Here is a 13566-nt window from a genome sequence, read left to right as displayed (position 1 = left end):
TACAGCTGAGGTGGGAGACTCTGTCCATAGGACAACAATCAGTCGTATATTGCACAAATCTGGCCTTTATGGAAGAGTGGCAAGAAGAAAGCCATTTCTTAAAGATGTCCATAAAAAGTGTTGTTTAAAGTTTGCCACAAGCCACCTGGGAGACACACCAAACATGTGGAAGAAGGTGCTCTGGTCAGATGAAACCAAAATGTAACTTTTTGGCAACAATGCAAAACGTTATGTTTGGCGTAAAAGCAACACAGCTCATCACACTGAACACACCATCCCCACTGTCAAACATGGTGGTGGCAGCATCATGGTTTGGGCCTGCTTTTCTTCAGCAGGGACAGGGAAGATGGTTAAAATTGATGGGAAGATGGATGGAGCCAAATACAGGACCATTCTGGAAGAAAACCTGATGGAGTCTGCAAAAGACCTGAGACTGGGACGGAGATTTGTCTTCCAACAAGACAATGATCCAAAACATAAAGCAAAATCTACAATGGAATGGTTCAAAAATAAACATATCCAGGTGTTAGAATGGCCAAGTCAAAGTCCAGACCTGAATCGAATCGAGAATCTGTGGAAAGAACTGAAAACTGCTGTTCACAAATGCTCTCCATCCAACCTCACTGAGCTCGAGCTGTTTTGCAAGGAGGAATGGGAAAAAAATTCAGTCTCTCGATGTGCAAAACTGATAGAGACATACCCCAAGCGACTTACAGCTGTAATCGCAGCAAAAGGTGGAGCTACAAAGTATTAACTTAAGGGGGCTGAATAATTTTGCACGCCCAATTTTTCAGTTTTTGATTTGTTAAAAAAGTTTGAAATATCCAATAAATGTCGTTCCACTTCATGATTGTGTCCCACTTGTTGTTGATTCTTCACAAAAAAAATACAGTTTTATATCTTTATGTTTGAAGCCTGAAATGTGGCAAAAGGTCGCAAAGTTCAAGGGGGCCGAATACTTTCGCAAGGCACTGTAGCTTCATGCTTTGTCCTCCAAGACAGGCTGCACCTTGGCTGGACTGCTACACTAATTAGAGTTGAATATATATGCTTATATACAGTACCAGTTAAAAGTTTGAACACACCTACTCACTCAAGAATTTTTCTTTATTTTGACTATTTTCTATATTGTAGAATAATAGGTAAGACTTCAAAACTATAAAATAACAGGTAGGGAATCATGAAGTAACCAAAGAAGTGTTAAACAAACAAAAATATTTTTTACATTTGAGATTCTTCAAAGTAGACACCCTTTGCCTTGACAATTTTCACAATCTTGGCATTCTCTTAACCAGCTTCATGAGGTATTCACCTGGAATGCATTTCAATTAACAGGAATGCCTTGTTAAAAGTTAATTTGTGGAATTTCTTTCCATCTTAATGCGTTTGAGCCAATCAGTTGAGTTGTGACTAGGTAGGGGGGTATACAGAAGACAGCCCTATTTGGTAAAAGACCAAGTCCATATTATAGCAAGAACAGCTCAAATAAGTAAAGTGAAACGACAGTCCATCATTATGTTAAGACATGAATGTCAGTCAATACGGAAAATGTGAAGAACTTTGAACGTTTCTTCAAGTGCAGTTGCAAAAACCATCAAGCGCTACGATGAAACTGGCTCTCATGAGGACCGCCACAGGAATGGAAGACCCAGAGTTACCTCTGCTGCAGAGGATAAGGTCATTAGTTACCAGCCTCAGAAATTGCAGCTCAAATAAATGCATTACAGAGTTCAAGTAACACAAACATCTCAACATCAACTGTTCAAAGGAGACTGTGTGAATCACACCTTCATGGATGAATTGCTGCAAAGAAACCACTACTAAAGGACCCCAATAAGACTTGCTTGGGCCAAAAAACACGAGCAATGGACATTAGACGGGTGGAAATCTGTCCTTTGGTCTGATGAGTCCAAATTTGAGATTTTTGTTCCAACACCTGTGTCTTTGTGAGACACAGTGTAGGTGAAAGGATGATCTCCGCATGTGTCGTACCCACCATGAAGCATGGAGGTGGTGGTGTGATGGTGCTTTGCTGGTGACACTGTCAGTGAATTATTTAGAATTCAAGGTACACTTAACCAGCATGGCTACCACAGCATTCTGAAGCCATCCCATCTGGTTTGCACTTAGTAGGACTAATCATTTGTTTTTCAACAGCACAACGACCAAAAACACACCCCCAGGCTATGTAAAAGGCTATTTGACCAAGAAGAAGAGTGATGGAGTGCTGCATCAGATGACCTGGCCTCCACAATCACCCGTTCTCAACCCAATTGAGATGATTTGGGATGAGTTGGACCGCAGAGTGAAGGAAAAGCAGCCAACAAGTGCTCAGCATATGTGGGAACTCCTTCAAGACTGTTGGAAAAGCATTCCAGGTGAAGCTGGTTGAGAGAATGCCAAGAGTGTGCAAAGCTGTCATCAAGGCAAAGGATGGCTACTCTAAAGAATCTAAAATATATTTTGATTTGTTTAACATATTTTTTATTCCATACGTGTTAATTCATAGTTTTGATGTCTTCACTATTATTCTATAATGTAGAAAATAGTAAAAATAAAGAAAAACCCTTGAATGAGTAGGTGCGTCCAAACCTTTGACTGGTACTGTATGTATGAATGTACAGTGGGAAGAAAAAGTGGATTTCCGCATAAATTTGACATAAAAATTGATCTGATATTCATCAAAGTCACAACAATAGACACAGTGTGCTTAAACTAATAACACACAAATTATTGTATTTTTCTTGTCTATATTGAATACATCATTTAAACATTCACAGTGTAGGTTGGAAAAAGTATGTGTGAAAAAGTTTGCCAAAATCTAATTCGAGTCAAGAGTCAACTAACCTGGAGTCCAATCAATGAGAAGAGATTGGAGATGTTGGTAAGAGCTGCCTTGCCCTATAAAAAAAACTCACAAAATTTGAGTTTTCTATTCACAAGAACCATTGCCTGATGTGAACCATACCTCAACCAAAAGAGATCTCAGAAGACCTAAAATTAAGAATTGTTGCCTTGCATAAAGCTGGAAAGGTTTCAAAAGTATCTCTAAAAGTCAGTCCACGGTAAGACAAATAGTCTATAAATGCAGATATTTCAGCACTATTGCTACTCTCCCTAGGAGTGGCCGTCTTGCAAAGATGACTGCAAGAGCACAGCGCAGAATGATCAGTGAGGTTAAGAAGAATCCTGAGTGTCAGCTAAAGACTTACAGAAATATCTGGAAGATGCTAACATCTCTGTTGACGAGTCCACGATACGTAAAACACTAAACAAGAATGGTGTTGATGGGAGGACACCACGGAAGAAGCCACTGCTGTCCAAAAAAACTGTAAGGCGATCTGTCCACCAATTGAAGCGCAACAGAAGTTAGGTGATGCAACAGGACATCAACCCAAAAGATAGAAGTATATCAACAGAATTGTTGATATACTTCTATCTTTTGGGTTGATGTCCTGTTGCATCACCTAACTTCTGTTGCTTCAGAAGAAGAAGAAAATGCGCCTTCTGGAGTGGCTCAGTCAGAGTCCTGACCTCAACCCAATTGAGATGCTCTGGCAAGACCTCAAGAGAGCGGTTCACACCAGACATCCCAAGAATATTGTGGAGCTGTAACAGTTTTGTAAAGAGGAATGGTACAAAATTCCTCCTGACTGTTGTGCAGGTCTGATCCGCAACTACAGAAAACGTTTGGTTGAGGTTATTGTTGCCAAAAGAGGGTCAACCAGTTATTAAATCCAAGGGTTCATACTTTCCCACCCTTCACTGTGAATGTTTACAAGGTGTGTTCAATAAAGACATGAAAACGTATAATTGTTTGTGTGTTATTAGTTTAAGCCGCCTGTGTTTGTCTATTATTGATGAAGATCAGATCAAATATTAGGACCAATTTATGCAGAAATCCAGGTAATTCCAAAGGGTTCACATACTTTATCTTCCCACTGTGTGTGTGTGTCCTAGACTACAGTAACCTGACTGATTGAACATATGACTAGAGGTATCACGCCTAGGATTCAGTGGCATATAAGAGAAAGGCCGGAGAGGTGTGTTTCATCTGAACTTAGATGATCAAAACTCGACCCCCTATGACTGGTATAGACACACAGAGACAACACATTAACGCAATGAAGAATCAATGTGACAACAACCATTGTGAGAAAGTGGGTGAGAGATAACAAGACCTGGTGACCACAAAGACTCTGACATGTGACTGATACTGTATGTGACAATGACTGACTGTAGTTTGTGAACATGCATTGTAGTGTGTGATGTGCATGTGTGTCGTGTGCGCTTGCAGTTTCCATTTTAGTCTCGGGTTCCATTGGGAACACTTAGAGACACCATGTTCACTTTCCTTTCCCAGGGCGATCAAAGTAGCTTGTGTAATTGCTCAGCCTATATTAAAAGACACAAACGAACTTTGTGACAAGAGTCCTGCTATAACTAACATGGTAAGAGTCATATGACGTGAAGAGAAGCAGGGACATTTAGGGGCGATATAGTTTGATTACCTACAGTGCATTCGGAAATGATTCAGACCCCTTCCCCACATTTTGCTTGGTTACAGCCTTATTCTAAAATGAATTAAATAAAACATTTCGGGACAAGTCTTTGAATGTCCTTGAGTGGCCCATCCAGAGTCCGGACTTGAACCCGATCAAACATCTCTGGAAAGATGTGAAAATAGCTGTGCAGCGACACTCCCCATCCAACCTGACAGAACTTGAGAGGATCTGCACAGAAGAATTGAAGAAACTCCCAAAATACAGGTGTACCAAGCTTGTAGCGTCATACCCAAGAAGACTCAAGGCTGTAATCGCTGCCAAAGGTGTTTCAACAAAGTACTGAGAAAAGGGTCTGAATACTTGTGATATTGTAAATGTGATATTACATTTGCAAAAATGTAAAAAAAAAAAAAAACTGTTTTTGCTTTGTCATTATGGGGTATTGTGTGTAGATTGATGAGGGGAAAAAAACCATTTAATCAATTTCAGAATAAGGCTGTGATGTAACAAAATGTGGAAAAAGTCAAGGGGTCTGAATACTTTTCGAATGCACTGTAGCTCCCATAGAACACAATACCATATTGGTCTACCCATGATGAGTACACTGGTTCTGTTAAGTTGTCATGGCCTGAGGAGCTTTTCCTATTCTAGTAATTGTATTTCTATGAGGGAGAATGGGGTTGAGGGCACTTACCCTAGAGGAGGCTGTGGGGGTGGCGGGAGCAGAGGGCAAGGATGCGCAGCTATGTGCGCTGTGCGAGGCCGAGGAGGAGGAGCGGGTGGGCGAGGCCGTGCGGGAGCCGGGTTTGGAGCGCCGGCCTCGGGAGCGGAACGCCGCCAGGCCGTGGGAAGCACCCTCCGGAAGGATGAACTTCTCACGCAGCTCCAGGTTGGTACGGCCTCGGGCTGGAGTGAGGGAAGAAGGGGAGAGAAAGAAAGAGAGAGAGAGAGGAGAGAAAGACAAAAGAATGGTCAAGTCTACTTAACTATGGCTGCAGTACGTATCTAGGAACAGTACGAGGCAGAGAGTCAGTGCTTCCCCGGCGAGTCACTGCTCTCATAGTCTGTGTGGTCAAGTCAGTGCTAGGTAGTGGGGCGAGGGGAGGGTTGGAAATCAGAGGCAGTGAAGTGCACTTCCAGATGGGCTACTTTTAAGTGGAGGAGGGAGTGAGTGTTTTATCTGTAGTGTTTGTGGCGGTGCAGAGGAAGGCGGCAAAGCATCCTCACACAGAGGTCAGAGGTCAGTCTATGCAAACTGATAGAAAGATGCTCAGCAAGAATGGACTTTAATAGTACACTTGTATTGCTAGGTACGTCTGTCAGCCAAATCACAACCTCTCTTCTCTCACTGAGGGAGTCGCTCTGTTCACTCCTTTATTCTTCCCCCTTAATTCATAAACCGTGCGTTCGGTGCGAAATTTGTGGGGCATGCCTGGTTATGCTCTTGGGGGAGCCCCAATACAGTACCAATGGGGACTCCCATAGAAGCATTCTTAGACAAGATGGTGCAGCAGCCCCAGCACACAACACTCAAGCCCAGAAAAGCCAGCCACAGTGTGAGAGAGGGGGAGAGAGGGGGAGAGAAAGAGGGATGAGAGAGCTGCAGTTAGCATTAGCAGCAGGGCACTGGAGCCGCGGTCAGTAGCTATACCCAAGACGGGACACGCCCCCTCAGTCATCCACTAGCAACAGCAGCAAGACCAGTCAATAATAAATGGGTGCGCGCCCTGTAATTACGGTCCCCCAGCGAGCCAGGTGCACCCTCTAATTCAGTTCCCGCCCGCCATCACATAAAGAGCCGCTTCAAGCGCTATTAGAAACCCAGGCTGGCTACACCCAGGTCTTAGACGGTCTCTGTTTTTTTTTATGGGACTGGCCCGTCAAACTATGCGGCCATTTTGGATCCACATGGCAACCATCACCACCAAGACCAGGGCTGGCCAAACCCTGTTTTTGAGTGGGAAGCATGACGCGGACTGGCACACAGACAAGACTTAGACATGTGTACACATACATATGCCTAAACAGACACAAACACAAGGACTAGAATGAGAGGTTGAGCTGGATGGCTAGATGGATGGTTGGACGGACAGAGTGGGAGAAATGGAGGGATGGACAGTGGAGCAATGGAAGAGGGAGGGAGTGTAGGTACCTCTGCAGCAGAAATAGCCAGGAGTGACCGTCACTGAGAGACACAAGAGACAACGTGAAATAGTGGCGTGCTCACGGTGAGATGGAAATACATAGACACACACATTCCTTCTAATTATCTCTCGCGTACACACACACACACACCAACACGCTTGCCTCTCTCACTTCAACACAGAGGTGAACACAGAAGACAGTGGCAAAGAGAGTAAAAAAATACAGGTGACGTCCCCAAGGTTGAGGAGGTGAGCAGGTGAGCAGGAGGAAACATCAGGGACCAAAGTGACAAGTGGCTAAAACAACTTGAAAAACAAAGACACAGGTCAATGACTTGGACCTATAACCTGTGATAGGGATCCTCTTGTGCTAGCATTAGGCATGTAGCCAGAAAGGGTAGGAACGTTAGTTCAGTGTCACAGTCAGCAAAGCACAGCAAAAAGCCCCAAACAAAAAAAAAAACAACCAGAGGAAGTGAGAGAACGGAGAAGAGGCGGAGGGAGAAAAGGGGGAGAAGAGAGCGAGAGAGAAACCCAACCTATACGAGATGAAATGGTGCTACTGGAGTCGGAGCGAAGGATCTTAAGTCCAGGATGTTGCACTGGAAGGAGAGAGAAGAGGAGAGAGGGAAGAAGGGAGAGAACTGAAGATGGTGCACCGTGCAACACTACTTTGAAAGAAGGACCGTGTAGCAAGAGAAAGGAATGCATGTACAAAAAAACAAAGGCAGAGAAAAAGAATGAGAAAGGGAGAGATGAACGAAGAGATGGGAAAAAGAAGGGATACCAACAGAGAAAAAAAGAGGAACCATAACAGAGGGAGAAAGAGCGATGGAGACGATTCAAGCCCGTCTTCTCATAGAACTATCACAGAGAGGGATGAAGAGGAAAGAAGGGATGATGATGGAGAGAGATTGCTCTGAGGAACACACCAGACAGACCGTAGACAGCTTTGGAAAAGACAACTCTGAAAACTGTAAACCTGAAAGGTTATTAAGTACTGTATATGTCCGACTATGTCTCGTTTAAACAGTTGACCATTGTACCATACCTTTTGCCCCTCTCGCAGTGCATCCAGTGGCTTGCATTTTGTACTCTGCATTTGTGTGTGTACATACATTCTGTTTTTGTATGAACTTAGTATTTGTTTGCATGTGCGTGTGTCTGTGCATAAATAAACTCACCTCTGCAGGGATCGTTCTTGACCAGGAACTCGTCCAGGGCCATCCAGCCCCCTCCGACCCGCACCATGACCGTACTGCGCAGGATACGCACCAACCGCAGCTGCTGCGAGTCACCAAACTAACACCGCCACGGAGAGGAGAGGAGAGAAAATGAAAAGTGGGAGAAACAGAGGGATTCAGTCACAAAGTATAACGATTAAGAATCCATAGACATTATACACGGCAGCCCATACTAGTCTGAGAACAAGTGTACGCCACTCCATGCAAATTATACTCCAACTCCCATGCAATGATGATACCACTAAAATCACCCATTTGTCAAAAGCCCAGCTTACCCAACAATCAAAAAATCTCTGAAATATTTAATTCTACCCAACACTCAACTTTGTTTCATGCAGAATGACATTTCCACTTCAGAGTTACTATGGTAAACTGCTCCATCACCCAGCAAGCAGAACTCTATGAAGCAATACCAAGTCAGAACTATCTTTGATTAGCCTGGCTCCGTTTGTGCTATCTAGTCAACTCTTTGGTCATTTATGGTCATTGTGACAATGACCATAGAGTTGGGCAAGACAGCACAAAACAGATATGGGACCAAGATGAATTTATAATTACTCTCAGAACAGCATGATTTCACCAACTTCCCCAGTCCAAAGCCAATAGGATCAGGTATTATAACCCATTCCAGTTTGCCAAATCCAAGTCATTCTCAAAAATAAAACCATCTGCAAAAACCACACCAAGAGAAACACCTCAATGCCCTATGAAACCCACTTCCATGATTCGCACCAACAGTGTAGTGCTACATTTGATCGGTCAAACATGAAATGCATTGTCACCATGGCAGCATTTTTTTTTTGTGTGTGGCGTCGAATTGAGGCCCCTGCATTGGTGGAGATCCAGGAAGCAGATTTCAAAGGACCGAACACGCGAGTCAACTTTACCTGGTTTCCAAGGAAGAACTACAATAAATCCAGCAGACGTGGAGGAGGAATAAACAAAGAGAAAGAAGAAGAGAAAGAGTGAAATAACATGGAGAGACAAATATTTCAAACTCAAACCTGTCATTGGATAAGAACTCATTTGGATAGAGAAATAAACTGTAGCTCACTCCATGTACACATACTGTATATCCTTCACTAAGACTTTTTACAATTCATATTGTAGTTACTTGTCTCCTAGCCATTAAAACCAACGCTTAATTTGCCTGAAAAAGCAAAAGGATGCAGTGGAATTTGAATGACGTGGACACTATAGGGGATCTTATTTCCTATCTGTCACAGTGTGGTTAAAGTGCCACTCGAGAGACAAAACAAGATGGATAAGTCAATGAAGAGTGAAGCCAGACAGACAAACATACACAAGAACAGTCAAGACAGACAGAGAGGTGTGTGATGCAATGTGACAACGTGACTGGAGCTCAGTGCAGTTAGTTTATAGTGCGGTGTCTCTGGCCAGACACTGGATATCATTAACCCACGGACAATGACGATGTAGTTCACACAAAACAACAATGCTAGTAGTTGCTAATCCTGGAGCTGTGATGGCGTATAAGTGATTTTATGGTCATATTCGTTTGTTGGTGGGAAGCACACACGGGATATCAATCCCTTAGTGCTGTGACTAGAGATATATGATATGTTAAAGAGCATTGGGGTGCAAAACATACGGCCCCCACGGGCCAGATACGCACCGTGGGACGCTCTTTTTTGGCCCGCCGGTTTCTTAGTAATTATCAATAATGTGACCACCTTGTTATAGGAGTATATGACAAAGCTTAGAGAAGCTGGCTTACAAAGCCGGTATTTGCATGGATACAGATGAGTGCTACTGTTATTGGCTAGCATTTAAATACGCGAGGAATGGAGTGATGTCATTTGTTAGTTCAACCACAGCAGTTATTGGTGCTCAAAGAAGTAGTGACACACAGCCAGCATCAGAACAAAAACTATTCTGTGTCCAAAATGGCAACCTATTCCCTATATAGTGCACTACTTTTGTCCAGGGCCCTGGTCAAAAGTAGTGCACTATATAGGGAATAGGGTGCCATTTTCAGACGCAGCCCCTAGACGCACCATGACTGCAAATGCAACAACTTAAAAAAAACACACATTCTTAACATTACCAAGATTCACTGTCAAGTAACATCTGAAAACTGTATTTCGCTAAGTAGAAGCTGTCTAAGCTATTTTCTTAAAACAACAATACGCCCACAGCACTGTAGCCTCAGGTGTAACTCACCTTGTAATTGCTCTGGCCCATCTGCATTTAAAAATACAATATCTCATACCTAATACTAAGTCATAGTACGCAGACAATAGATAACGTGTTTATTAACTGTTGGCAAATGTACACAGTCACTGGCTGAGGAGGACTTACTCTGTACTTGTTCTCTCCTATCTGCTCCACCTGGAACCGCTTGGCACATTTACACTGTGCCACCTGTCTGGTCACCTGCACAGTGAGAAAGGAGAAAGAGGGAAAGTCACAAGGCTGGCTCCATTAACCTCCAATTTAGGAGTTGCTATTGGACTGGACAAGTCAAAGGCCCAGCTTTGTTGTTCAAAATAAGTGTCGTTTTTAATATCTGGGTATATACGTGTGTGTGTGTGTGTGTGTGTGTGTGTGTTCCTCACCTCGTCTTCTATCTTGTCAGCGTCGGTGGTGGGCCGGTAGGCGTCCTTGTTGGGGTGCAGCGCCGCCACAAACTCGTAGTAGTCGATGTAACCGTCTCGGTCCTGGTCAAAGATGTCTGCCACCGCCGTCATCTCCAACCTGCTGGTGGGGAACTCTGCACAGCACAACCAACAGTCAGAAAAAGATGTAGGACTTCTGACCAAGATGTAGGACTTCTGACCAAGATGTAGGACTTCTGACCAAGATGTAGGACTTGACTACAGTTTAAGTTGGAGCAGGCTATGGGCAAAGAACAGCGCTAACGATGTGTAGCTAGCTCTGAAGAACATACTTGAGGCCAGGATGCCGTCGATGAACTCCTGGCGAGTGATCTTTCCGTCCTGGTCCTTGTCGATGCGTCTGAAGAAGTCCATGACGCGCGACTTCTTGTGGTTCATCCAGCGCATGTACTTCTTCCTCCACACGTCAAAGTCAAAGTTGGCAAACTCTTTCAGCTGGGGACAAAGACAACGAACATAAATGTGAGACAAATGAGGAAGAGCAATATACTTAGAGGAAATCATGTCTGAAACTCGCGGTCTCCAAGCCCTCTACGGCTCTAATAGGGGAGATCAAGGGACGCTACAATACCTCTTCAAGCCTGTCGAGGGCATCGTTGAGCTTCCGCTGGCGGTCGAGGGCAAGCAGCCACACCTGCTGCCACCTTGAGCATAGCTGAGTCAAGCGTGGGTTGCCCCCGGCGACTTGCATCGCCGCCTGTTGTTGATGCTGTTGTTGCTGCTGGTTTTTACCTGTAGGGCGAGGAGCGAGAGGTGTCATGATTACGGTGCATTACATGGGTTTAAATGTTGAGGACACTTGATGGAACGTTTGACCATATTTTGGTGACTTTTATTGTCTTTCTCCATCAGTGAAGTCTGTCAGGATGGATTGCGAATGTTTGGGGGTTAGGCACCCACTGTATATCTTCGCTTATGCATTTTTAGGTCGATATGTATTCATATGTATTTAGTATAATATAATATCCATGCATCTCTGGGAGGTAAAATAAGGTAACACACGAGCTCCTCTCCTCTCAGCTAGGCTGCTAGGGGGCTCTGCTGGTTTCCTCTTGTAAGTCTTGGTCACTTTGTCCACGTCAGGCTGCTTCCGGGTCATCTCTTCCATAAACACCTGGGAACAATAGATTGACGTGAGACACAGCCAATCAGAAAGAGTGATAATTATAATAGCGACTAAGCCAAGGAGGGTTTGAGAAAAGTAGGCTCCTCCCACCTGGTGTTCTGTGATGAGTGTTTTGAGCTGAGGGATGTCCTGTGGAAGGGTCTCTCCGTCACGCTGGACTAGGGTGGTCTCCGCCCACTGCAGCCATGACAACAGCTCCTCCAATAGCGTGGCGTTGTTGAGCAGCTCTGTCAGAGCAGTCTCCAGACGCTGCTCGTGCTGTTTGGCCCATGTGAGGACCTGCAGAAGCCAAATGCACCAATTAATGGGTGAAATACTAAATATTTTAAACAGTTTCCATGACTCTCTGGCCCAGCAGGACTTTAAAATATTTACCCCCCCCCTCTCTTATCTCTCTATTCATCCCACTCCCCATCTCCAGCCCACCTACCTCTTCAAAGCGAGAGCGGACGATGGTAATCCAGTGTTTGATGGTGGTGATGCAGTCGGCATGGCACGTGGTGAGGATGGCCTCGCCCTGGCCTGCGGCCCGGTTCACGTCGGTCCTCTTCTCCTCCACCGTGGCCATGAAGTTCCGGTGGGTGTGGAGCAGCGTCTGCAGAGTCTCCGCCTCCTCAGGCAGCACGCCGCGGAACCGCAGCGTCTGCTCTGCCTCGGACAGCCACTCCAGCAGCAGCTGCACCTCCATGCGGAACTCCTCCGCCTGAGAGAGACGGGTGACAGAGGGATCATTAGAAGGAACGAGAAAAAGGTTCAGTTTTATTGCGATTCTGCGGTCCAGTTTAAGGTATTATATATACACTGCACTGTGCTCGCACAGATACCATTAATCAAATAAAAGATGGACTGAAATTATTTGTACCTGTGCATGAAATGGTCATAAAAATGATATTTTCTAACTTCCAAGTATTGTGTGAATACATAAAAACAAAAATGGCACAGCCACTTGGCTTCTTCTTCCCAACTGACCTGTTTGAGGGCCTGCTGAAGACGGGTCTGCTTGGTGACGGACAGGGCACAGACTGTGTCCCAGCGGTTGCTGAGCTCTTGCAGTTGAACTTTGACCCAGGCGGTGTCGTCGCGGCCCGTCTCCATCAGTTCTCTGGCTGAGCGCTTCAGGGCGTGAACACTAGTTGTCCTCTTTCCCAACTCCTTCTGGAAGGCCTGAGGAGACAAAAACCAAACAGTGGTCAAACAACATGGAAACAATGTTAACCTAAACACAGAGCAGGGCGATCAAATATCATGAATGAATATATACTACATTAGTCCTCAATAGGGAAAAAAATATAGTTATGTTTGAGAAATAAGTATTCAAATTTAATGATGCTTGGGCAATGCGGCGCTGGGCAAATAAATGAATGGCTTTATTAACCAATGGTAACCAATAGTGTAACATTGCGGTTTCATAAATAAAGAAATACCTTGTGTGAGTCCATGAGGTTGGAGACCAGGTCCAGGTCTCCGTGGACTGGCAGGTCTTCAGCCAGCTGGGGTTCTACACGGTACAGCCAGTCCACCAGGGCCTGCAGGGCCTCAGCAAACTGACCTGAGAACAGCAGGGCCTCCTCTAGCTTGTGTTGCCTTGATGAGAGACGGAGGGAAAGGTCAGTTGTCACATTACATTGAAATTGTAGCTATCATTATTTTAACTTTGCTTTTATGGTCCAGTATTCTATATGGCAGCGCCCTAGAGAGCTACTGAGTTTGCAGGCTTTTGTTCTAGCCCTGCTTTAACACGCTTGTTTCAAATAAATAATCAATAATAGTGGGGTTCAATCAGGACCAGAATTAGCCGAATCAGGTGCGTTACTTAGTGCTGGAACAGAAACCTGCACAATCAGTAGCTCTCCAGGACTTGGAGAGTTGGAAAACCCTACCATAATATTCATTGTAATAAAGCAATTG

The 13566-nt window shown here is 44.5% G+C and overlaps 1 protein-coding gene across 20 annotated transcripts in view; it reads right to left on the bottom strand.

The window, feature by feature from the left end:
* LOC139391751 (microtubule-actin cross-linking factor 1, isoforms 1/2/3/4/5-like) overlaps positions 1-13566 on the bottom strand; it is a 228335-nt gene that overhangs the window by 5078 nt on the left and 209691 nt on the right. For 12 of the 20 annotated variants that reach the window (XM_071139264.1, XM_071139276.1, XM_071139260.1 and 9 more), the window contains 14 exons: positions 13083-13242; positions 12628-12822; positions 12089-12361; positions 11749-11937; positions 11535-11646; positions 11104-11264; positions 10805-10967; positions 10473-10627; positions 10216-10290; positions 8781-8798; positions 7834-7951; positions 7189-7251; positions 6658-6690; positions 5200-5411 (listed from right to left, as the gene is read on the bottom strand). In XM_071139264.1, the coding sequence (XP_070995365.1) occupies positions 5200-5411; positions 6658-6690; positions 7189-7251; positions 7834-7951; positions 8781-8798; positions 10216-10290; positions 10473-10627; positions 10805-10967; positions 11104-11264; positions 11535-11646; positions 11749-11937; positions 12089-12361; positions 12628-12822; positions 13083-13242 (1927 nt within the window). The remainder of the gene's footprint in view (positions 1-5199; positions 5412-6657; positions 6691-7188; positions 7252-7833; positions 7952-8780; positions 8799-10215; positions 10291-10472; positions 10628-10804; positions 10968-11103; positions 11265-11534; positions 11647-11748; positions 11938-12088; positions 12362-12627; positions 12823-13082; positions 13243-13566) is intronic. The other 8 variants (XM_071139275.1, XM_071139280.1, XM_071139279.1 and 5 more) reach the window with 5 other exon arrangements.

This window comes from Oncorhynchus clarkii, chromosome 32 (genome assembly GCF_045791955.1).
Source record: "Oncorhynchus clarkii lewisi isolate Uvic-CL-2024 chromosome 32, UVic_Ocla_1.0, whole genome shotgun sequence".
Classification (NCBI taxonomy): Eukaryota; Metazoa; Chordata; class Actinopteri; order Salmoniformes; family Salmonidae; genus Oncorhynchus; species Oncorhynchus clarkii.
The sequence above is the reverse complement of the archived record's forward strand: the minus strand, read 5'-3'. Positions and strand labels throughout refer to the sequence as shown.